We start from the raw sequence: 25,194 nt of genomic DNA, 5'->3' as shown, positions 1-25,194 counted from the left end.
GGTGTCAGGGACAGACGCGGAAGGAGATTTTACAACAAAGTTCTAAATTTTTGTGATAAATCAAATTGCAGTTCGTTTGCTTTTTACCCTTCGCGTTCATATTTCATTGTTTGTTGTATTTTTGTTGCATTTCGCTTGATTGTAAAATATGTCAATCGAGAGGGAGTGTGGCGTTCATATGTCAATATTCAGTGTTTTAATCAGACATAGTTAGTATTGTAACCCCCACATTCTTTATTTTCACATACATTCTGGGTGTTTCATTCAGTAAAAAATGTTGAAATTCCATTCCGTTTTCAAGGCGGTCTGTCATAACGTTTTTAGCATTCAATCAGACTTTATTGGGAGGTTTTTGTTTTAGTGTTCCTAAAAATAGATATACTGGCCCCGCAGACATCTTTCTTTCTCTAAATTTGGCCCCCCGAGTCAAAATAATTGCCCAGGTCTGCGCTAAACGCTACAGTTTCAATGTAAAATATGGGTGATCGATCCAAATCTCCATTATACCAATACTTAGTACAGTGTCAGTTATATAAACAGTACCAAAGTGATTACATTGATATTTTTCTTCTTCTTATGACAAAATCAGTTTACAAAGTCAGGGAGTAATAAGTACAGAAAGGCTTTAAGGGAAAAACTAAAAAAAAAAAAATTGGGAACCAGGAGTAGGTTTTGTTTTTGTTTTAAATTATATAGCTTTGGCCAACAATAGCGCTTTCAACACTATCGTAATAATGCATGTCCTGAACATTCTAACTGTGTGCCGCAATTTTGACAGCAACAAGCGGTATAGCTCGGTTGGTAGAGTGGCCGTGCCAGCAACTTGAGGGTTTCAGGTGCAATCCCCGCTTCCGTCATCCTAGTCAATGTCGTTGTGTCCTTGGGTAAGACACTTTACCCACCCGCTCCCGATGCCACCCACACTGGTTTAAATGTAACATAGATATTGGGTTTCACTATGTAAAAGCTCTTTGAGTCACTAGAGAAAAGCGCTATATAAAAATATACTTCACTTCAAACAAATGCGTCCTCAATGCAATGTAGCATTCTTGCTAGTGGCTAACGTCCCTCCACAGTGCAAGGCCACTTCTAGTCGTAATCCTCACTTCCACGGCGGCAAATAAACACAGGTATCTGCACTGGAAGACGAGGTATAGCTAAACATGCTACACGACACACCTTAGGAGGATATGCTAACCGCAAGCTCGAACCCTTGAATGTAAACAAAGAAAGGCGGATTAATAAAAATATCAACAGTAACGATACCAAGTAATACAGTATTAGGTAGATACTACAGTGGTTAGAGCGATATGTTTTACTCTCAAAAAATCTTTAGGTTTGTTTTGTTAATGTTTACAAACTCAGAAAATCAGAAATAATACAAACATTCCATTGATATTGTTACACCACCAAACTGTCTTCCTTTATTATTGTGATAAAACATTTTTATCATTTAATGATATTGAAATTATGAATGATCAACATTGTCATCACCAATACTGCACCTGTAACTACTTGGTATCGAATCAATACGCAATATAGTATCGCTCAAAACTAATGTAAAGTATCCAAACAACCGATGAATAAGTGATTATTACAATTTAACAAAATTGTAGATAGAACCATGTTAAAACAGAAAGTAACCAGGTATTAACAGTAAATTATCAAGTAACTTAATAATCCATCCATCCATCCATCCAGTTTCTGCCACTTATTCCCTTTAGGGTTGCGGGGGGCGCTGGCGCCTATCTAGGCTACAATCGGGCGGAAGGCGGGGTACACCCTGGACAAGTCGCCACCAATTTTGAGAAAATAATACAACCATAAATCAATCAATCATATAGCCCTAAATCACTAGTGTCTCAAAGGGCTGCACAAACTACAACACAAACCACTACGACATCCTCGGTAGAGCCCACATAAAGGGAAGGAAAACTCACACCCAGTGGGCAGGGAGAATTCACATCCAGTGGGACGTCGGTGACACTGATGACTATGAGAAACCTTGGAGAGGACCGGATATGTGGGCAGCCCCCCCCTCTAGGGGACCGAAAGCAATGGATGTCGAGTGGGTCTAACATGATACTGTGAAAGTTCAATCCGTAGTGGATCCAACACAACCGCGAGAGTCCAGTCCAAAGTGGATCCAACGCAACAGCGAGAGTCCCGTCCATAGTGTAGCCAGTCCCGACTCTGGACAGCCAGTACTTCATCCATGGCCATTGAACCGGACCCCCATCCACAAGGGAGAGTTGGACAGAGGAGAAAAAGAAAAGAAACGGCAGATCAACTGGTCTAAAAAGGGGGTTTATTTGAAGGCTAGAGTATACAAATGAGTTTAAAGATGGGACTTAAATGCTTCTACTGAGGTGGCATCTCGAACTGTTACCGGGAGGGCATTCCAGAGTACTGGAGCCCAAATGGAAAACGCTCTATAGCCCGCAGACTTTTTTTGGGCTCTAGGAATTACTAATAAGCCGGAGTCTTTTGAACGCAGATTTCTTGCCGGGACATATGGTACAATACAATCGGCAAGATAGGATGGAGCTAGACCGTGTAGTATTTTATACGGAAGTAGTAAAACCTTAAAGTCACATCTTAAGTGCACAGGAAGCCAGTGCAGGTGAGCCAGTACAGGCGTAATATGATCAAACTTTCTTGTTCTTGTCAAAAGTCTAGCAGCCGCATTTTGTACCAACTGTAATCTTTTAGTGCTAGACATGGGGAGACCCGAAAATAATACGTTACAGTAATCGAGACGAGACGTAACAAACCCATGGATAATGATCTCAGCGTCGTTAGTGGACAAAATGGAGCGAATTTTAGCGATATTACGGAGATGAAAGAAGGGTGTTTTAGTAACGTTTTTAATGTGTGGCTCAAAGGAGAGAGTTGGGTCGAAGATAATACCCAGGTTCTTTACCGAGTCGCCTTGTTTGTTTGGTTGTCAAAGGTTAAAGTTGTATTATTAAATAGAGGTCAGTGTCTAGCAGGACCGATAATCAGCATTTCCGTTTTTTTGGCGTTGAGTTGCAAAAAGTTAGCGGACACCCATTGTTTAATTTCATTAAGACACGCCTCCAGCTGACTACAATCCGGCGTGTTGGTCAGCTTTAGGGGCATGTAGAGTTGGGTGTCATCAGCATAACAGTGAGAGCTAACACCATATTTGCGTATGATAATGACTTAAAATGTTACCACATATTGTACGCCAGAGCCAATTTAGGACCCTTTGTAACCTGTTCTGAAATGCTTTTATTATCATCCATCCCATCCATTTTCTATCACTTATTCCCTTTTGGGGTCGCGGGGGGCGCTGGCGCCTATCTCAGCTACAATCGGGCGGAAGGCGGGGTACACCCTGGACAAGTCGCCACCTCATCGCAGGGCCGCTTTTATTATCATTTGTATGCCAAATAGTATAGCGTGATGTATATTGTAATTGCAAGAGGCCGCAATATTATACATTTTAGGTCATATTGACCAACACTTTAGTCTGCAACTTGTGGCTACCTTAGATTGTTTTTTTTAACCCCGTTGTAAGAAAAGTTCGTATTTTTAAGAGTTCTGTCATTTCTGACTGTCTGTGATGCTGTGAATGTGCACAGGCTGGGTTTCGAGGCGCAAGGAAGGCAAGTAAAAAAGACTAGAAGCCTGTGTGTTCAGTTTAGCTTCTCAGGTGTGCATTTCCTTGGCTAAGCTAACCATGAATACTTGCCAAAAAAGAAAAGGATTAATGTCATATGGACAGATAGCTTTTCCCATAAAATAAAAACCTTTTTAAAGAGAATAAGCTGTGTTACGTTTTGCAGCTCAATACTATTTTTCTTTCGTGGGAGAGACATCAAAATGCCTCCCCTTGTCCCCCTTCCTCACCGTGAAGGGGCAGGAGCGCTAGCGTCAGTACAGCTTTAGCATTATTGTGTCAGTCAGCAACAAGTCAAATGGAAGAAATACATTTGTATGCTTAAAAGGACAGGAGCTACCAAACTGTGATTATGGTGTACCGTTACACCACAAAGTTAACAGCCTACATATTTAGATTTGTCTCACCTTGTCAGGAGACAAAAACAACATCCATTGGCTTAAATAAAAAAAAAATGTCAGGAACAAGCTCACCAACCAGCTCATTCCCAAGGGAACTGCTGTGTTATTTGTGTGCTTCACAAGTCAGCCGGTAGATCAATTATTGTGAAAGATATGATGCACTTAATAGCAAATACATCATGTGAAGTAGAAGAAACAAAGGACAGTATCATGACTTGATAGAAGCGGTAATGGAGCCTTGGCAGCATGTCAACAACAGTATCATAAGTGACGTCACCGCTGACTGAAGTTAAATATATCCTGCCTTCTCTTCTGCTGGCACACTGAGTTACAGCGAGGCAGAGATGCTGAGTGAGGCTTGTGGCAGCCAGCAAAGCCACGTACCCTCTCTAACCTTTCTTACAATGACGTCACTAGCAAATATGCAAAAGAGCACGCTGAGACAACGGAGGCTCGGGCAAGGTCGCGGTGCCGCAGAGCATCTGGACACCAGTGCTGTTGTCTGCATGTCAGGGTCCTACAAGGACGACACTTAACACTACATCCATGCACTCTCATTTCCATAGCAACCTGTTGAACTCCATCCATACAGCAAAGGACATAGGTGCAAATTCCCCCTTCACACTGATCATTTCCTGTCCCATCACTCCTTTGGCTGCCGTTAATAACAAGCGAGAGAAACAAACGCATTAATTGAATGACATGTCTTTATTATGCAAAGAAATGCAGTCGGCAGTGAGCAGGTGTGCTATGACTTTGAGTTTTGGATAATTATGAGTCTTTGTATTTTATTTCTATTATGAAATGTGTTGGATATCATTAATAACCAGCAAGAAGAAATTACATTACAGCGGTACCACAAATTTCATTTGTAATTAGTCAGAAGATGATCAACATTCTTCCCATTAGAAGTTCAGTAGTACCTCAGGATATTAGTGCCACAGCTTACTAATGTTTTGGGGTACAAGCTGACTCTCGGCTAATTGTTATGCTTTAGGTTGCGAGTAAAAATTCAGTTATGTGCCCCCCTATAACTAATTAGCGTAGCGAATGCCATAGTGGCAGTAGTTCTCAACCTTTTTTCAGTGATGTACCCCCTGTGAACATTTTTTGAATTCAAGTACCCCCTAATCAGAGCAAAGCATTTTTGGTTGAAAAAAAGCGATAAAGAAGTGAAATACAGCACTATGTCATCAGTTTCGGATTTATTACATTTTATAACAGTGCAAAATATTGCTCATTTGTAGTGGTCTTTCTTGAACTATTTGGAAAAAAAGATATAAAAATAACTAAAATTTGTTGAAAAATAAACAAGTGATTCAATTATAAAAAATGATTTCTACACATAGAAGTAATCATCAACTTAAAGTGCCCTCTTTAGGGATTGTAATAGAGATCCATCTGGATTCATGAACTTAATTCTAAACATTTTTTCACAAAAAAGAAATCTTCAACATCAATATTTATGGAACAAAAAATTTAGCTGTCAACACTGAATTTTGCATTGTTGCATTTCTTTTCACAGTTTATGAACTTACATTCATATTTTGTTGAATTATTGTTCAATAAATATATTTATGAAGGATTTTTAAATTGTTGCTATTTTTTAGAATATTTTTAAAATATCTCACCTACCCCTTGGCATACCTTCAAGTACCCCCATTTGAGAACCACTGCCATAGTGAACCCCATAAGATCCTACCAAAACATCTGGTGTCTTATTCACTAGCATTAGCTTGTAGCTAAAGATTGACATAACTTTGTTTTTGTTTTTCAAACAAGGAAGGTTAGCAGTAGCACTGCGAGTGTGCACTACGGGTGTCCCGATCTGTAATTGATATCGGTCCGATATCAGCAAAGTAACAAGTATCGGGTGATATCATCTTGCATTTTAAATCTCGGATATAAGCGCTCTGATATAAGCAATAATGCAATGCGTTTACTTAGGCAAAACTGCACGGCCAGTTAACATCTAAATGTTATCTAATAAGCACATAAGTGTGCAGGGCGGCGTGGTTCGGTTGGTAGAGTGGCCGTGCTAGCAACTTGAGGGTTTCAGGTTGGATCTTATTCATTGCCGTTGTGTCTTTGGGCAATACACTTCACCCACCCACACTGGTTAAAAATGTTTCTAAAAACATTTAAACCATCACTACGTAAGGCACTTTGAGTCGCTAAAGAAAAGCGCTTTATAAATATAATCCACTTCACTTCTTTCCTTGTAAAAGTTAACATGGTAAGCAAAATGCTACTAGGAGCTAGCAGCTAGCCGTGTCCTTAATTGAACAATATTGCAGTCTTAAACAGCACCTTTTTCAATATGTACAAGTATCAGATAATTATAGTTGCATATTACTTACAAATAAAAAATCTTTAAGGTAGAAGCATATTAGAAAGTATCCAGCAACAAACGTGTTCGCATTATTCAATTCATGCACTTAATTTGATTAATTATTGAGACCACCAGGTGTCGCCAAAACAAATTAAAACTGTGCTTCAAAAGCATATATCTGTCATAAGGTTACTGTTCTTATACTTACCATTGCTTTTTGAGTAATCAATGATTGAAAAGACAAACATGCCATCCAAACAATACCCTGTTTGTTGACAAGATCATACAGCCATGAAAGCACATTTAATCTAATTACTAAGCAGAGGTTACACCAACCAGTAAAAGATTCAAAAGAGCTGGCGTCAGAGCCGACAAACTGCCGCTGCAACATCTTTGTTAAAAAGTAAAAAGCACTTATTCTTCTGTTGTTTGGATACTTTATATTAGTTTTGGGTAATACTACAAATGTCGATATGGATCCAATACAAAGTAGTTACAGGGGCCATAGCTGATACTAATACTTCAAATTTTCTAAATCACAATTACAATCAGAAAAAACACAGGATGGATGAGTAACAATATAATTTAAATATTTAAATTATTTTATAGTACTGAATTATTTAAATCCCTTGGTTTTTGACATTAGCCGCTAGCGAGAATGCTATAGTGCCTTGAGGACACATTTTTTTGACGCTGTACATTTTCTGGAGACAGGTAACATGTGTCATCAAAATGCATTATCACAATATCACGATAGTATTAAAAGCTCTATCGTCGGCCAAATTTTTATCGTAATATCGAATATTGTCTATATCACGCAACTATAGCCAACAACATACGAAAACAACCCAGGTGTTCTTCGCCCCACTGGGCATGTACATGGATTTATGCCAGACTTTTCCAATCATACCAAAAAAGGCTGATTGTGCCATGCTTTAGATATAAAGTGGGCCCAGGTCCGGTATGATTGGCCTAGTGCAGGGCTCGGGAACCTTTTTGGCTGAGAGAGCCATACAAGGTAAATATTTTAAAAAGTATTTCCGTGAGAGCCATATACTTCTTTTTTTAAGACTGAATACAACTAAATGCGTGCATTTTTAAGTAAGACTAAACATTTTTAGAGTATAATAAGTCTCTTATTCTTTTTAATAACATTGTTATTCTGAAGCTAACCAACAATAAATAAAATCCTTCTTACCATTAATGTGACTTCTTGAACAGATGGATGGATTAAAATGCGTGAGAATGTTTTATATTTTGAATGTTATTTTTGACAATGTGATTACCAGCGGAATTATTCATTACTTGCCGTGTTAAGCAATGTCAACTAAGATTGATCCGAGAGCCAGGTGCAGTCATCAAAAGAGCCATATCTGGCTCTAGAGCCATAGGTTCCCTACCCCTGGCCTAGTGTGAGTATGCCTCAGATACCTCAATATTTTCAGGCATTTCCTCCTCCCTCACTTTCATTATTATTTAGCTGAATACAATGCAGAAGACACTTGGTCGATAGCACCGCTTCAGACTTTTGGAATCACAGTTTTTGAATTGCGTCCATTGAACTTTCCGTGAACTACAAGGGAGAAAGAAAACTTCCAATGCTTTGAAGCTAGTGTGTGAGCATGTCCACAAAATGTACATAAACACCTTCAGCACTGAAAATTTTGTGTTGAACAACCAGATGATGACCAAAGTTCTCCTTTGTGCCCCTGAATACATGAAAGGCATGATAAGCAAAAGATTGCAAATTTTCTGTCAAAGTGTGGAATGAGGCGCTCAGGTGGCACTGTATGGAGGAGGCTGGCGTAGTATTTAAAAACATGCGCTATCAGGGCCTGATCTGCCTTACCTCCGTGGTGTGAAAAGACTCTCGTCCTCTTCATTTGTACACTTGGTTGCATGCTTGACTTAATATTAAAGTAGGTTTTGGAACGTGGCCCAAATACTTCCTGCTTCTTGACATTATTCAGTGTTAACAAGGAATTTGCAGGTGGGGGGGGCATGAACGGGAAATGCAGGCTCAGGGCAAAAGAAGACCTTCTCCATTCTCTCACTTCCTCAGACTTTTTGCCTGATAGCAAAGTCAAAGAGGGCAAAGCGGGCGCTCATTTTAATATCCGTGTGGAAAAGTCAATCAGTGACTACAGACGTGAGCCAAACTTTCTCGTCAAATATGATTTTCCATACTATTAGCCATTCCAGCTTGACATTAAATACAGCAATTCGTTTAGTAAAGCTTCAAATATTTGCGAACTTAAAGCATAGTTCTTGTCATGGAGAGGCAGAGACATGTCCATGTCCACCTCAAGTGTGTGTGTGTGTGTGTGTGTGTGCCTGCTAATTGATACCAGTGTGGCTCCATCACACCCATAAGGGCCATCAGACCCCACCGCTCCCTTTTAATGTGCCAACACGTCTCCGACAGACATACCGTTTAATCTCCTCTGAAGGGCTTCCTCTTGCAAATGGATGCAGTAAATCTGCTCATCCAGGTCCTCCAGGATCTGAAGAGGACATTAAATGGGTTATAATTAGGCCCAAAGTGGGACTGGAGAGATGGCAGATGGGAGAATGAGTCGGTGACGTGTTTGTAGTCCTCTGTTGGATGCAGGAAGACAGCTTTCAGACTTGTGCCTCACTCTGTTAAAGTTCTCTTTCATGAATTGGATTTAATTGTAGAAACATTTTTGAAGTAACATTTTTTCTTGGGCAGTAAAAGATAACGCGATTATGACAAGTTAGGGATGTAAAAATAAACTGAATTAATGTAAACCGCTATAGAACTCCTGAAGGTTATTACTACCGTTTTGAATTAGAAACCCCTTTCCGTATGAGTTGGGAAATTGTGTTAGATGTAAATATAAATGGAATACAATGATTTGCAAATCCTTTTCAACCCATATTCAGTTGAATGCACTACAAAGACAAGATATTTGATGTTCAAACTCATAAACTTTATTTTTTTTTTCAAATAATAATTAACTTTGAATTTCATGGCTGCAACACGTGCCAAAGTAGTTGTTCTTTTAACAACATCCAATAAACGTTTGGAAACCGAGGAAACTAATTGTTGAAGCTTTGAAAGAGGAATTCTTTCCCATTCTTGTTTTATGTAGAGCTTCAGTCGTTCAACAGTCCAGGGTCTTTGCTGTCAAATTTTACACTTCATAATGCACCACACATTTTCGATGGGAGATAGGTCTGGACTGCAGGCGGGCCAGGAAAGTACCTGCACTCTTTTACTACGAAGTCACGCTGTTGTAACACGTGGCTTGGCATTGTCTTGCTGAAATAAGCAGGGGCGTCCATGATAACGTTGCTTGGATGACAACATATAATGCTCCAAAACCTGTATGGACCTTTCAGCATTAATGGTGCCTTCACAGATGTGTAAGTTACCCAAGCCATCGGCACTAATGCACCCCCTTACCATCACAGATGCTGGCTTTTGAACTTTGCGCCTGTAACAATCCGAATGGTTATTTTCCTCTTTGTTCTGGAGGACACCACATCGTCTGTTTCCAAATATAATTTGAAATGTGGACTCGTCAGACCACAGAACACTTTTTCACTTTGCATCAGTCCATCTTAGATGATCTCGGGCCCAGCTAAGCCGGCGGCGTTTCAGAGTGTTGTTGATAAATGGGTTTGACTTTGCATAGTAGTTTTAACTTGCACTTACAGATGTAGCGACCAACTGTATTTACTGACAGTGGTTTTCTGAAGTGTTCCTGAGCCCATGTGGTGATATCCTTTACACACTGATGTCGGTTTTTGATGCAGTACCGCCTGAGGGATCAAAGGTCGTGCAGTGATTTCTCCTGATTCTCTGAACATTTTGATGATTTTACGGACCGTAGATGGTAAAATCCCTAAATTCCTTGCAATAGCTCGTTGAGAAATGTTGTTCTAAAGCTGTTCGACAATTTGCTTACGAAGTGGTGACCCTCGCCACATCCTTGTTTGTGAATTACTTAGCATTTCATGGAAGTTGCTTTTATACCCAATCATGGCACCCACCTGTTCCCAATTAGCCTGCACACCTGTGTGATGTTCCATATAAGTGTTTGATGAGCATTCCTCAACTTTATCAGTATTTATTGCCACCTTTCCCAACTTCTTTGTCACGTGTTGCTGGCACCAAATTCTAAAAGTAATGATTACTTGCAAAAAAAAAATGTTTATCAGTTTGAACATCAAATATGTTGTCTTTGTAGCATATTCAACTGAATATGGGTTGAAAAGGATTTGCAAATCATTGTATTCCGTTTATATTTACATCTAACACAATTTCCCAACTCATATGGAAACAGGATTTGTACAATTATCAAAAAACCATGATTGATCACTGCACTTAAAGAGAAACTCACGGACTGACTGGCGCCAGGTTACTATCTTCAACGCCAGCATGAAAACAAAAGACATTAACGTAATCTAACTTACATTGTGTACAACCTACAAGCTTGAAACAAAGTGATCGTTCTATACTGGTGTTTTTACGGTGCGTTCAAGGGCTGTTGAACAGAGTAGAAGGCCACCATGCCTGCCACAAATAATAGATATTAATAACAGTCACGCACTTTTCACCTTTACACATCGTAAAGTGCCACAGTAAAAAACTATATTTAAAACAATAAAAGCTCAGCTATGAAAACAGATACAATACTAAAAAACTATCAGTGAAGCAAAAGAAACAAAACAAGCAAAATTGTGGGTTTTCTAACAGTGTATCTATTTATTTTAGTTATTTAAAGAAAAAAAACTTAGTGAAAACAGTACCTTTTGAGCATATTCAACAGTATCGCAATAATAATGACAACTGTTTCATCACAATTATCGTGGATACATGGTTGAAAGTTTTATTACCCTCTGTCCATCCCAAAGCGTGGAAAGATGCAACTGAGTTACAGTTACTTTTGCTCCACAAGCGGGTAAAAATTGCAAGCAAAAATGAACAAAGGAACATTAGATGGCTAGCCCAGCCCATAAGTCCCGGCAGGTCGCTCTTTCGACAAGAACAAAGCAATTTCTACCCACAGTAGGGATGGGCGATTAGGCCTAAAATCTATATTGCGATATATATTGCAGCCTTTTGCGATAACGATATATATTATTTTGAGTATGAACAATAATGAAAACATTTCAAAATGGGTTTCAAAGGCTCCTGATTTGGCTGCTGATGCTGTAACATATTGCATCATCTCCAGTTGTATTAATTTCTCAAAAAATGGATCAATATATTTACTAATTAATTGTTATTGTAACATAATTCTACACTTCTGTTAAAATGTAAGAATCACCTATTCTTCTGTTTGGATACTTTACATGAATTTACATGGACAGTATTGGTCAATGCTGATACTGATACTTCAAATGGTCAAGATCATTGAATGATTACATTTGTGATTAAAAACAATTATAATCATACATAAACATAGGATGACGGTGTAACAATATCAATTATTTATTCAAATTAATTCATATTGTTTATTCTGATTTTAAATTTAGTTTTTGCCCTCAAAGCCCTCTTGTGTCCAGAGGCTTATTTCCAGAGTTTTTAAACAATAGCAAAAACAATAACATTTTGATGGTTAAAAAATATTAATCTAACCACTAGTATTGACTAGGGATGGGAATCAAAAAACGTGTTTTGTTCAAACCGGTTCCCAGTGTATCAATTCCTTCGAATCACCTGCCAATTTTTCAAACATTTCCTGCGTGATGGAATGACAGCAGACAGAAACATGGCTCCCAAAAAAACCTCTGTGTTAAGATACCAGTTTGGCGCATTAAGGACATAAAATATGGATTGTAGTTTGGTAATGTAATATGTGATGTTTATACCTAAATAAATGCGAGAACATCAATTGAGGATTATGAATGGGGTTGTGGATATTAGTTTTCAATCACAGAGTGTTCAGCAGGCTGATCGTCTAGCAATATTGGACTTAATAACAAAATAGAGAAGGTTAAGACACTGTCATGCACCAAATGAATATGATTAACTTGTATAACACGCGACGTACTGAATATCTGACAATCAAGGCATGACTGTAACAATCCACATTTGGTGTTTATTAATGCACCAAGCTGGTATCTGATATCTAAATATGGAAATATAGTTCCAACCGTATACACAATCTGGCACAACACTGACAGAGGACATTTTTTTGAGTGTTTTTTTCCATTTTGTGTTGAAATGTTTACGAAACCATGTTTAATAAACAAGCATTTGCATTAAGCAAACAAATTGTGCAGTCCAATGTTTATAGTATTAAAAACTTGAAAATTATCCGTAGATGTTACACTTCAACTGTCGACCAATCTTTAATTAATTGCAAATAATTATGAATTAACTACAGACAAAATGCGATAAATCTTGAGTCGATACTTTAAATGATTGACAGCCCCTAATATTTTCAATTTTGTGTGGCTTCATAGCTCGGTTGGTAGAGTGGCCGTGCCAGCAACTTGAGGGTTGCGGGTTCGATTCCCGCTTGTGCCATCCTAGTTACTGCCGTTGTGTCCTTGGGCAAGACACTTTACCCACCTGCTCCCAGTGCCACCCACACTGGTTTACATGTAACTTAGATATTGGGTGTCACTATGTAAAGCGCTTTGAGTCCCTTGAGAAAAGCGCTATATAAATATAATTCACATCACATCAGGTGATATTTTTTAAAAGGCTTCCAAATTTTGAGATTCAAGAGTCAGTAGTTTTGATGAATGACTTACTGTTGGTTTGACAAGTAACTGGCCCATGACTGTGAACATCCTAGACAGTCCCACAGGAGTGCACACTAGAAGAACAACAACAAATGAGACATATACCCGAAGTCACCACATACTGTACGTTTACGTGCACTGAAGTCCATTCTCAAAATAGTTGTCCCTCCATTTTTACGCTTTAATGTGAAGTCTTTGTTTACAACCATTTTGTTCCTCCTCAACACTAGAGGGTGATTTTAGTCATTTCAGTTTGTTTAGCTATGTGGATGGAGAAAGAGAATCCTACATGCTCATGGCAGTCAAATAGATAACAGCTTTCTACGGCTCCTACGCTGAGTCTGCAATGTTTCAATGTGTAGTTAGAGGACATCCACTTTGGTTTCCTGTGGTTATTGTGGTCCTCAGAGACATACAAAATTAAATAACCATTACTATGTCACTATTTTAAAACAAACTTTCGGAATTGAGCAAATTTAATTTAGAGATTACATTGTTGTTATGCATTCTTTTCACTCACTAAAATATTTCATTGAGAAAATATAAAGTACTATTTTTGTTACGTACCATCACTTTTGTTTGTACAAACCAAATACATTATTTTCACTCTTTTTGAAGACAATAGTGACGTAATGTAATAATGATGTACAGCATTTACTTTGGAGAGCGGACTTTCTATGGTATCTTTTTTCCTCCTCCGTCAAACACACCATCAGCAGCTTTCCGATATTTTCATGGATACATGTCCACCGTTTAGATATTATTTTACGTCCCTTGCTGGCATTAACTGCTTCCATATGCTGTAGACCAGTGGTTCTCAACCTTTTTTCAGTGATGTACCCCCTGTGAACATTTTTTTAATTCAAGTACCCCCTAATCACAGCAAAACATGTTTGGTTGAAAAAAAGAGATAAAGAAGTAAAATACAGCACTATGTCATCAGTTTCGGATTTATTAAATTGTATAACAGTGCAAAATATTGCTCATTTGTAGTAGTCTTTCTTGAACTATTTGGAAAAAAAGATATAAAAATAACTAAAAACTTGTTGAAAAATAAACACGTGATTCAATTATAAATAAAGGTTTCTACACATAGAAGTAATCATCAACTTAAAGTGCCCTCTTTGGGGATTGTAATAGAGATCCATCTGGATTCATGAACTTCATTCTAAACATTTCTTCACTAAAAAATAAATTTTTAACAATATTTATGGAACATGTCCACAAAAAAATCTAGCTGTCAACACTGAATGTTGCATTGTTGTATTTTTCTTTCAGAATTTATGAACTTACATTCATATTTTGTTGAAGTATTATTCAATAAATATATTTATAAAGGATTTTTGAATTGTTGCTATTTTGTAGAATATTTAAAAAAAAATCTCACGTACCCCTTGGCATACCTTCAAGTACCCCCAGGGGTACGCATACCCCCATTTGAGAACCACTACTGTAGACTATGCTCTAACTCAGGGGTCGGGAACCTTTTTGGCTGAGAGAGCCATACAAGCCAAATATTTTTTAAAGTATTTCCGTGAGAGCAATATAATTTATTATTTTTTTAACACTGAATAAAACAAAAAGCGTGCATTTTTAAGTAAGACCAACATTTTTAGAGTATAATAAGTCTCTTATTCTTTTTAATACCATTGTTATTCTGAGGCTAACCAAAAAAAAACAAAATACTTCTTACCATTAATGCGACTTCTTGAACAGGTGCGGTAGAAAACGGATGGATGGATGAAAATGCATGAGAATGTTTTATATTTTGAACGTTATTTTTGACACTGTGATTACCAGCGGAATTATTCATTACTTATTGTGTTAAGCAATGTCAGCTAAGATGTATCTGAGAGCCAGTTGCAGTCATCAAAAGAGCCACATCTGGCTCTAGAGCCATAGGTTCCCTACCCCTGCTCTAACTGTCGACTGCATTCTCATTCATGTTTTTGATGATTTGTTTTTTAATTCAATAAATATCATACACTTTTTTTGAGCACTGCCTTTCACACTTACTTTGTTCCTAAAGTTGAAAAAACAAAGATATGTCAATCTATAGGAAGAGCTAGCAAGTATCGTTTTGTTTTGGTTACAATATCAGTTTATTTTGAACATGCATACGTATTTACAGTTTCACATTTCAACATGTCCGAAAAGCATTTGAAGGAAACAGAGCTAATTTAACCATACCACTTTTACTATCATAACAAATGTCAACATGTGTTCACTTCCTGTAGTCAATCTGTAACACAAAACATAAATGAATAATAAAGTTGACATGAATAGCTAGTTAACAGTAGGTTGTTGCATAATTTTGTGATTTCATTCCTCATTTATCAATAAGGTTCATACCTGTACTTTATACACACTAAGTTTTAACAATTTCTTAAACCGGAACATATTAATTGGTTGTTTGAGTATTTTGCTCAATACATTCCATAATTTTAATAAGGAAAAATTAATAAGGTACAACTTAATAGGGTTTTAAGTGTTGTATGCACATTCATACAGTATGTTAAAAGGGGAACTGCATGTTTTTTTTTTATTTTGCCTATCATTCACAATCACTATGTAAGACAAGAACACGTCTTTCTTTTTTTAATTACTTCTAATTTGTGATATATACAAAATCCAAAAACAACTAACAATATCCCATTTACATGTTGTGACCTAAAAAAATTTATTGAGAGCGCTAAGGCTGGGAAACTACCTTTAACAGAAAGATAATTAACTACTGCAGCTATTGACATACTGAGTCAGTGAGCCTATGAATTGGTAAAGGTTAATTTCAGATTATCCCACTTGGATTGTAAAATGTTATGGCCATAAATTGAGAAAGTGGTCAACTTTGACATTCATCTTATACCCAGAGATCACTCAAAAGACACGAAGACGCCCGTTTGCGTGACGACTATGACTAATTCTTCATCTAAACGATAAGATATAAACATCCCATCAGTCGTCATCCCAGTGAGAGCAGATATTATAAAGTGATTGTTTTATTATGTTTAAAGTTTTGATTTCTTTTTTTTAGTACCCACCAATAGTTCTACTTGCTGGATCTGCTTATCACTCACCTTCAAAAACTTTTAGCTGATCCTTCGTATATTCAGACTCAAAAATATAAGATTCCAGATCATTATTTGCCCCTAAGTAGTAGTAGTAGTAGGAAATAGCTAACATTGTGATGAGTCTGTGCAATTATTGCACCGCCCTATGCTTAAAATGACCAAAATAGATAAATATTACATGTTATTATTAATGTGCCAGTTACTATATCACATACAGTATATATTAAGTGTTAGGTTATGTCTGTCTTGAACACCAAAATGCAGAGACATTATTTTAATGTCAAAACACAAAGTAGCTAAAGTGCAGCTTGGAAGTGCACCGTGAACATGCACTAACAAGAAACAGCAAACAAGAGTCTATGATCGAGCCCTGAGTACAGGGCAGGCTGGTTTATAAAGGAGCCTGATTGGCTACATGAAACAGAGGAGTCCAGATTGCCAATCAGGGACTTGTGAGGATGACAGCCGTCAAGCCAGAAGAGTGGGATGAAGGCAAACAGGAAGCAAAATGAAAATAAAAGCGCAGGAAAGGGACTTAATACAGAAATAAGGAAATATACAAAGTAAAGTCAGGCCTGACATCACAGGTCTTGAAATACAGTATGTATATAATACGTGGATGGAGGTTTTTGGAGTTTTTTGTTTTTTTAAACGCTTTATTGGCGGAATAGAGTGAATTCATTACTTCCATTGAATGCTGACTCTTGCTAGTGTTTATTTACAAGTTATAATGCATAAAAAAAGAAAAACGTGTGCTCGTTTTACATTGACATGATAGTCAAGGACATGATAGGTTATCTAATGCTAACAGATATCTTATGCTTACTAACAGATGTTAAAGTGATTTCCAAACAGCTGCTTTCAACCCCCAGTTATGCAATAAGTCCGATTTTTTTCAGTGCATGTAAACATACTGACTTGATAAAATGTAAGGAAAAGGCTTACTGAGTAACAGCAGTCCTCCCATCAGAGATATACAGGAGTACAAGTACGGTAAGTAGAACTCCCAGAGATCTGCAATGACAAATTCTCCATTTATTATTATTAAAAGGAACAAAACATTTCTTCTATTTGGATAAAAACATTGGGTTGATCCCTGTAAAGGAAATATTAATTTAGTCTGATTAAAGCTAAACGTGTCATTAAGGAGGAAGAGAGAGCGTACCGTAGAGCGACTCCATGCTGGCGGCATCATTGTCGATGAGAGCTGACGCCACCCACACGATCCCCAGGATGAGCAGAGCCAGCAAGAAGAGCATCACAAAGGTCTCTAGAACGCGTGCCTTAATGCCCTGGTAGACAATACACAAAGTACAATCAGTGTCATAGAAAGTACTTGAAAAGTCATAAACATCAGATGTCATGTTTTTATTTGGCCTGACATGCCTCTTCCTCCCATCCAGCCACACGTTCGCAGCGCACAAACATGACACAAACGCTCCCACGGAGGCCCGGGTTAAACAGCTTTTTTATACACACATATTGCGCTCTATAAAGCGGCTCTAATGGCCGTTGGCAGAGGTGAAATGAAAAAAGAAGGGGGGCATGAAAGCCGGCCGGGTCAGCTACTGTCTGCGATCAAGAGCAGGCCTCCCATCTGGGGCCGATTAGGAGCTCCTCTAGCACTGTTGTATCCTGGGTCGCGCAGACGAGAGGCTTTTGGGGTAATTTGGGTTTTCCGGGTCACAAACTGCTGAGTGGTTAATAAAGTGGCCCTCTACCTGTTCACACAGTTTCCATTCCCCCCAATGCTGGAGAGCCGGGCTGTCTCACATGGCAAGATGGATAGGCGCTGGTGTCGACATGTCAGCTCGGCATCCAGGCACACGCTAACAAGGGCGCTCTGCCTAAATTGGCTGCACATGAGCAATTTGTTAGCAGCTAACAGAAATGGCCGTGCGGTCACTGCTCAGCGTTTGCGCAAAGGGGGTCTTCATTTGAATGTTGCCCCTGCTAATCATGAGCTAGCCTTTGAAGAGTGCAAATTGTTTGAGTTGTGCAAACTCAATCACACACACTTTTTTTCTTCATTTTCTTTTACAATCACCTGTGAAGTGCAGACCTCCATCAAGGCCATACAACCAACTTGTAATTCCTGCAACTTGCTTGTGCTAGGATTTGTCATTTCACTGCTTGGATAAGCTTAAGCTTATCATTTGCCTCTCAGCTCTGCTTCGACAGTGAAAGCCCCAGCAAAAGTAGAATTTTATAGAGCCAACAGAAAGGAATGCAGGCAGGTTGTGGAGTGCCACAGTGTGGCCAAGCTGGACACTGCAGTCACCTGATAGGCAACGTTGAATGGGCGAGTGAGGGAAGTGAGCAGGCATGAAATTAGCCTGATGAGAGCTGATGACAATTCTAATCAGAATAAGCCACCTGGCAGCGTCCATAAAGATCTATATGCGCATGTCTGACACGAGAAATGAACTTGGCCTTGTGCTGATTTGCGCAACCAAGCGCCTCACAGGGCGGAGTGCAGTGTGAACACAAAAAGAGGACATGGTGAGCAAGCGACTGGCGGAGGAGAGAAGTCGGTGTCTGAGCACATCGGTCTCCCAGGAGAGGCGCGAGTAGAGGTGAGAGAGAGGAATGCTTTCAGGGACCGCAACCACGTCCCACACACGCTCTTAAGGATGCACCAGGATGGGAAGGAGCCACGGAGAAGCCGGCGGCCGCTCAAGCACGCCGCTCCACCTTAAAAGCGCTGGCCATGCCATGCTGAAGGTGTATTCCCTTTAGGCCTCTCAATCATTTATAAACCTCAAAACATTAGCCATTCAGATCATTTAGGGCAAAGGCAATGCTTGTCTATGGTACTATCAGCCCTACGTTTAAACCCAAAGTAGTCTCTTTTAATCTTGTCAGCAACTCAACTCAGCTTTGCCTTTTTTTTTTCCATGACGGTTTATAAATAGGTAGGTTCAATGAAGACGTCGCCCATCAAAACAAAACTGTCAAGTGGTAAAGGCAAGCAGCAGAAAGAATAAAAAAAGGAAGTTTCTATTCTTGCCATTCTAATTGTGTAGCTGAGGCTAAATATAGCGGCTCTGAAATATTCAGCATCCCCCGATCCTCGCTGTGACATTGAGCAAGGGGCTGGTTAGCAGCTGTTTCGTTGTACACCAGCGGAACAACTTCCAAGAAAAGTGTGTATGGACGGATCAGAGCCCAAAGTAACCACAACAAGAAACTGCAAATGCTGCTGCAGGATAACTGAAGCGTGATCCGACATGGACTTTAATGTCAATGTCTGGACAATGAAAGACAGTTTAGCTTCCGAGTTGCAGCCATCAATTCTTAGCGGGTCAGCAGGCGGTGGCAGAGATCATCCCATGGATCGTCCTTCTGCTGGCTGTCAGAGGCATGTGGAACAAGGGGCCAAGAGTGTAAGTGAGGAAGGGGGGAGCTAAAGACATGCCAGATGCCAGAGGACCTTATTAGCGCATCGTTCAAACTGAGGGCCGCGCTACAATGGCCGTGTGGGAGACGCAAAGCAGGGGACACGGACGCTAGCCTGTAAAAAAAGCCGCTTAGTGGACTTCTAAAGTTTCTTAATAAGACTTCTCAAAAACCACGGCAGCGCATGGAAAATTATCAGCATCACGTCGTATTGTTCAAACATGACCGCTGACAACTAGTCCGGCTAAAAGTGACCACAGCTTGTTTTGATTACAAGTAGATGTTGGGTCGAGGAGCATGAGCGAAAAAACATCTTAAGTTTCTTTTCATCAAGAGGTGACCGTCAACAAACATGCTCTTCACTAATCAATCAATCACCACAGCCATCAGTTGTTGTATGCCTCAATGCACAAAGCAAGGTCCATGAAGACATGCTAGAATGACTTTGGTGTGGAATAACAGGTCCAACATTAGAGGCCTCTGACCTCAGAAGGACAATAAGAAGAGGAAAAGCTAATGTATGTGACACCTACACTTCCTGTAGGTGTTCTTTTAGTTAGCTTGTAAAATCAATGATGTCTTGATTTAAAGCAGCTATGGGACGCTGAAGCAAAACTGAATCATTCAAGAAGGAAGAAAGGAAAAAAAACCTGAGCAACTCGCTTGCTCTTTTTTTTTTTTTACAATTCCAGGCTCAAGCTAATATGTTACCAAGGCAACCAACATTGTAACGGACAGCTTTAGGGAGACATTGTGACCTTAAAGAAAGGTATGTAAACACCACTTTATATTCCCGGCTGGCCCTGCCGAAAGAAGGCCTGGGAAAAATGTCTGCATGTTCAGGAGATTTGAAATAAATATCCAGGCCCCCATTGTGGAGCGCCAACAAAGACGAGTATCTTAGTAACACCACGCCAGACGTTTTCTTGCCCCTGGCCCCTCCCTCCACAATAAACACACTCCTCATCATCGGCGGGTTGAGGCTTAGGATGAGATTGATGAGGAGTTTCTTTAACTGCCAGATGAAACCTGCTGGCCCTCTGCTGGGTCAGTCAGGGGGTCACGCTCGTTCCAACTGCTTTCACCATCAAACACATTTCAACACTGACCACACTGCAGTCAAGCACTTTCTCATCGCACGCATTGGTCTGGGCCGATAAACAAACAATATTAATGCCAGCATTATTTGGAGACTAAATTACACACAAATGCAATCACAATATGTAAGACTAATAATGCGATTACCCACTTGAAATGCAATCCATTTTTATTCTTCATTATTATTTTTTATTATTGTAAATGAAATCTATCTCTTAGTAGAAATTGCACATCAATAAATATTGAACATCAGTTTTCCCGAGTTGGAAAGACTGGATTGGTGTGTTTGTTTTACAGTCTTTTTTTTTCTTGCCATCATTTTTAAACAAATTCAGCACACTTGCTGGTCCATCAGTGTTGACGAGTTCATCTTTCTCATTCGATTTGAAGCCAAAATATTCCTACCATATTTGGCTTTGCGATCATTGTTTTTCCTCCTAATTTAGTTTTACCCACGAGTTACAACGAGTGTGGCTCCGTCCGTGCATTCTGTGAGTAAGTTAGTGGTCCCGACACCACCTCCCCGGCAATAAGATTGTGGATGTTTGACGAGAGGTTTCATACTAATTCTGCTATTGAATAAACATGCTCAGGTGCTGACACACAGTGAAACCTTTTGCACACTGATTAAAAGAGAGAGACGAAAAAAACAAACACACCGACATTGATCGGTCAGTTATTTATCATTGCGGATAAGTTATCCAGTTAATTTTCATTAATCGTTCAATAATTTGATTTTTAGGCCTACTTTAAATAATAGCACTCCAGCAAGGATAAACTAAATTGTTTTTGGGGCGACATTTCCAGAAAGCTAAAGCTTAAATCATCTTCTACAGTCGACATTTGATTTTGGTCTATCTGCTGTGTCAGAGTTACAGGAGCACTCTGCTGTTTTTAAGGACCTTCTGCAAAAAAGTAAGACAAAGATCATCTCTATGATAGCAGTCTAATGTTTAAAGAAAAATGTTAGTCACATGTTTTTTGAACTGAACTTGTGGGCCACCAGTTGAGTAGCCCAAATAATAAAATAGGACGTAAAATAAAACATTGAACAAAACTACTACTATAACTAAAGATGGCATCTAAATTAAACAAGCTACAGCAACACCTTAGTTCCAAAAAGTACATTACAAAAAAACTGCCTAAAAGGAGAAGACTTGAAGGGGTGCCTTGAGGAACGCCTCGGTTATATGTAAATTACAAATTTGAGCTCCAGTGTTTTATGTTTGCTAGCAATATCAAAATATCAATGTGTTTACCTCTATACAACAGAAGCACTGTTGTGTTTTCAGGAATTTGTTGCAAAAACGTTTCTTTCCAAAGTTTTGAACTGAACTAGCCATTGTCATTAATGGACCAGATTTGGCCCCCGGGCCGCCAGTTAAAAAGCTGTGTTCCCTTGATTATTACATTCTAGATCCCCCTGTGGTAGGTGCCTTCCCAAAAAGTAGGGACACTATTTTTTTGATGATTTATATTATTGTATGCATTCCAATTCTTTATAAGCCCTTTAGACACACTCATAAACACTTCCTATAAATACTTCATACACTCTAAAAGCAATGTAATTTTAACATGAAACTTTAATGCATACTCAAATCTTAAAGTAGTCAGTGGTAAATCCGCAGTCAGTGAACCGCGAAGTGGCAAGGCAAAGCTATTCCTTACCCATTTTTTTAAACTGTAACCATCACACTACTTGCATTAACTTGGGAGAAGTGTTCCAGAAAAAACATAGAAAACATTTGAATACATATAAATATAGTTACCATCTTGTTTGGGGCACAATCTTCCCAAAACTGGTTTGAAATATGAATTGTACAAGCTTAGGGTCATTCGACTTTCAAGGTTCCACTGTACTCATTATTGGGGAGAAGTAACCACAAAGGAGGTTAGCGGACATGTGCAAGCGAGCAGCTTGTTTTTAGTAAATATAGCTGCAAGATATCCCACTCATCACCTGTCTGGTAATGAAAACTTCTATTAATTGCGTGACAATAAATAGAAAAAGTTTGTGCCAAGTCTTAAAAGTCTTCGTCGTAACACGCGGTCGTCATGATAAGGCCATTTTCTGGGAGTGCTTAAAACATGAAAAGTTCACGCTTTTAATAAGGAAAAGGCTGTGGACTAAAAGTTATTTTGACAAAATGATCCTGAACTGAAGAATGACCTTTAAAGCTCTTCTGTGAGCATTTGAGCACCCAGCAGTAAAAGAAGGAGACATTTTACAGCAGCAAATAAAGCTCGGATCATAACATCAAGTCACACTGATACATCCACAATTTGGACAATTTGTTACACGATGAATCACTCCAGAGAATGAGGTGAACAGTTAAAGCTTAAAAAAACGCCCAACGTTTCCATCTTTGTCCGTCTCGTGGCGTCTTTTAGTGCGTCGTCAAAGGTAAACGCGGCCACATGAAAAGGCTGACTCGCGACATTAGCCGTTAAATCCATCATTGGCTTCATTTCCGCAGTCAGAGGGAGCTCCCTGTGCACAAGCTTGAAATGCGACATAAAACCTTACGACATTGCGCTCGCATACCGATATTGACATAGAGGCGTATTGTGTTAGTATAACAAAATCGGACTTAATTGCTGTTAGCTGCATGATAAACTGATCAGTTTGCTGAAAGGGGAGTCCGAACCCTACCCCTTTATTAGCACATTTATCTATATTTTTACATACATACAGTGGGGCAAGAAAGTATTTAGTCAGCCACCGATTGTGCAAGTTCTCCCACTTAAAATGATGACAGAGGTCTGTAATTTTCATCATTGGTACACTTCAACTGTGAGAGACAGAATGTGAAAAGAAAATTGAGGAATTCACTGTTGGAATTTTAAAGAATTTATTTGTAAATTATGGTGGAAAATAAGTATTTGGTCAACCATTCAAAGCTACTAAAAAGTTCTATTTTGGTTTCATCTGACCACGTGACATTCTCGCAATCCTCTGCTGTATCATCCATGTATCCATTTTGGTATAAACTCAACTTGTTGTGTTTGGAGGAAGAAGAATACTGAGATGCATCCCAAGAACACCAAACCTACTGTGAAGCATGGGGGTGGAAACATCAAGCTTTGGGGCTGTTTTTCTGCTAAGGGGACAGGACGATTGATCCGTGTTAAGGAAAGAATGAATGGGGCCATGTATTGTGAGATTTTGAGCCAAAACCTCCTTCCATCAGTGAGAGCTTTGAATGGTTGACCAAATACTTATTTTCTACCATAATTTACAAATAAATACTTTAAAATTCCTACAATGTGAATTCTTGGATTTTTTATTCTTCCACATTCTGTCTCTCACAGTTGAAGTGTACCTATGATGAAAATTACAGACCTCTGTCATCATTTTAATTGGGAGAACTTGCACAATTGGTGGCTGACTAAATACTTTTTTGCCCCACTGTATACATTGTCTACTATTATTGTAGGGCACCCACCAACAAGGTCTAGTTTGTTTTAATGTTATTTAATTTTTTTATACAGCGCCCAATTACAACAAAAATGAGTTTAAGGTTATCTTTCATATACTGTGGAAATGATCTATATATTATCTTATCAAAATAACTAAATGGCTTTATCTTACTTACATGATAGTATGACATTTCTGTCTCTACATGGTTACGTTCACCATTTATCAGCTGACACATTTTTAATACCTTTGCCAGGAGTTTATGTAATCCTTGGTTGCCGTTGGTTTGTTAATCAGCAAAATAATTTCAAAAGTTATGGGCGGATTTTCTTGAAACCTTTAGAAAATGTCCAACATAGGATAAGGAACAACTGATTAAATTCTCAGTCGGATACGGATAATTTATACTAAACATTGTGTTTACGTTTCTGTGCATGTGCGTGTGTGTGTGTGTGTGAGTGCGTGTGTGAGTGTGTGTATATGCTTGCGGCCCCACGCAGACAAGGACAGTGGAGACAAGAGTGTTCATTCGTCGGTTTCTTTTATTCTGCAATTTCTGAGTTGCAATCATGTGACCGAGAGGCACTTTCAGGTTTCAGGCGATGGTCTAGAGTCCCATTAGGCTAGTGGATTTATACACTCTTAAAAAAAATATATTTTTGAAAGATTTAAACCATTCATCATCACCGAGACGTTACTGCTCGCCTCAACCTCACTTCTTTTGACACTTACAAGGATTTAAAGAAGAAAAGATTGAAGGCACATCATGTATTTACATCTTGGGGGTCCACAAATGAATTTGTGAAAGACAAAGTTGGACTTATTCGTGCATCCGTAACTACCGTATTTGATTGACATAAGTGCCGTGCTGCTGTGATCCTGATGCTAATGAGAAAAAGGATAAGTTTGTTTGCATTAGATTTTTGCTACTATTATTAGTCTAATCTACAATTCATGTCTGCAGTTGTTTTTATGGTGTGAAGTTCATATTTTGTCTCATTATTTAGCTATAAAAGTTCAGCAATGTTTGCTGGCAATATATAGATTCAGCATATGCTGTTGATCCCACGAGAACTGTAGTCATCTAGTTTATTGATACTATT

At 38.8% G+C, this 25,194-nt stretch overlaps 1 protein-coding gene across 3 annotated transcripts in view; it reads right to left on the bottom strand.

Moving 5' to 3' along the window:
• The window catches only part of lmbr1 (limb development membrane protein 1), a 73,086-nt gene that overhangs the window by 30,166 nt on the left and 17,726 nt on the right, over positions 1 to 25,194 (bottom strand). For all 3 annotated transcript variants that reach the window (XM_061922250.1, XM_061922249.1, XM_061922248.1), the window contains exons 6-9: positions 17,342 to 17,468; positions 17,122 to 17,190; positions 13,115 to 13,179; positions 8,811 to 8,883 (exon numbers count right to left, since the gene is read on the bottom strand). In XM_061922250.1, coding sequence (XP_061778234.1) covers positions 8,811 to 8,883; positions 13,115 to 13,179; positions 17,122 to 17,190; positions 17,342 to 17,468 — 334 coding nt within the window. The remainder of the gene's footprint in view (positions 1 to 8,810; positions 8,884 to 13,114; positions 13,180 to 17,121; positions 17,191 to 17,341; positions 17,469 to 25,194) is intronic.

Source organism: Nerophis ophidion, linkage group LG15 (genome assembly GCF_033978795.1).
Source record: "Nerophis ophidion isolate RoL-2023_Sa linkage group LG15, RoL_Noph_v1.0, whole genome shotgun sequence".
NCBI classification, from domain to species: Eukaryota; Metazoa; Chordata; class Actinopteri; order Syngnathiformes; family Syngnathidae; genus Nerophis; species Nerophis ophidion.
This window is presented reverse-complemented; position numbering and strand designations above follow the sequence as displayed.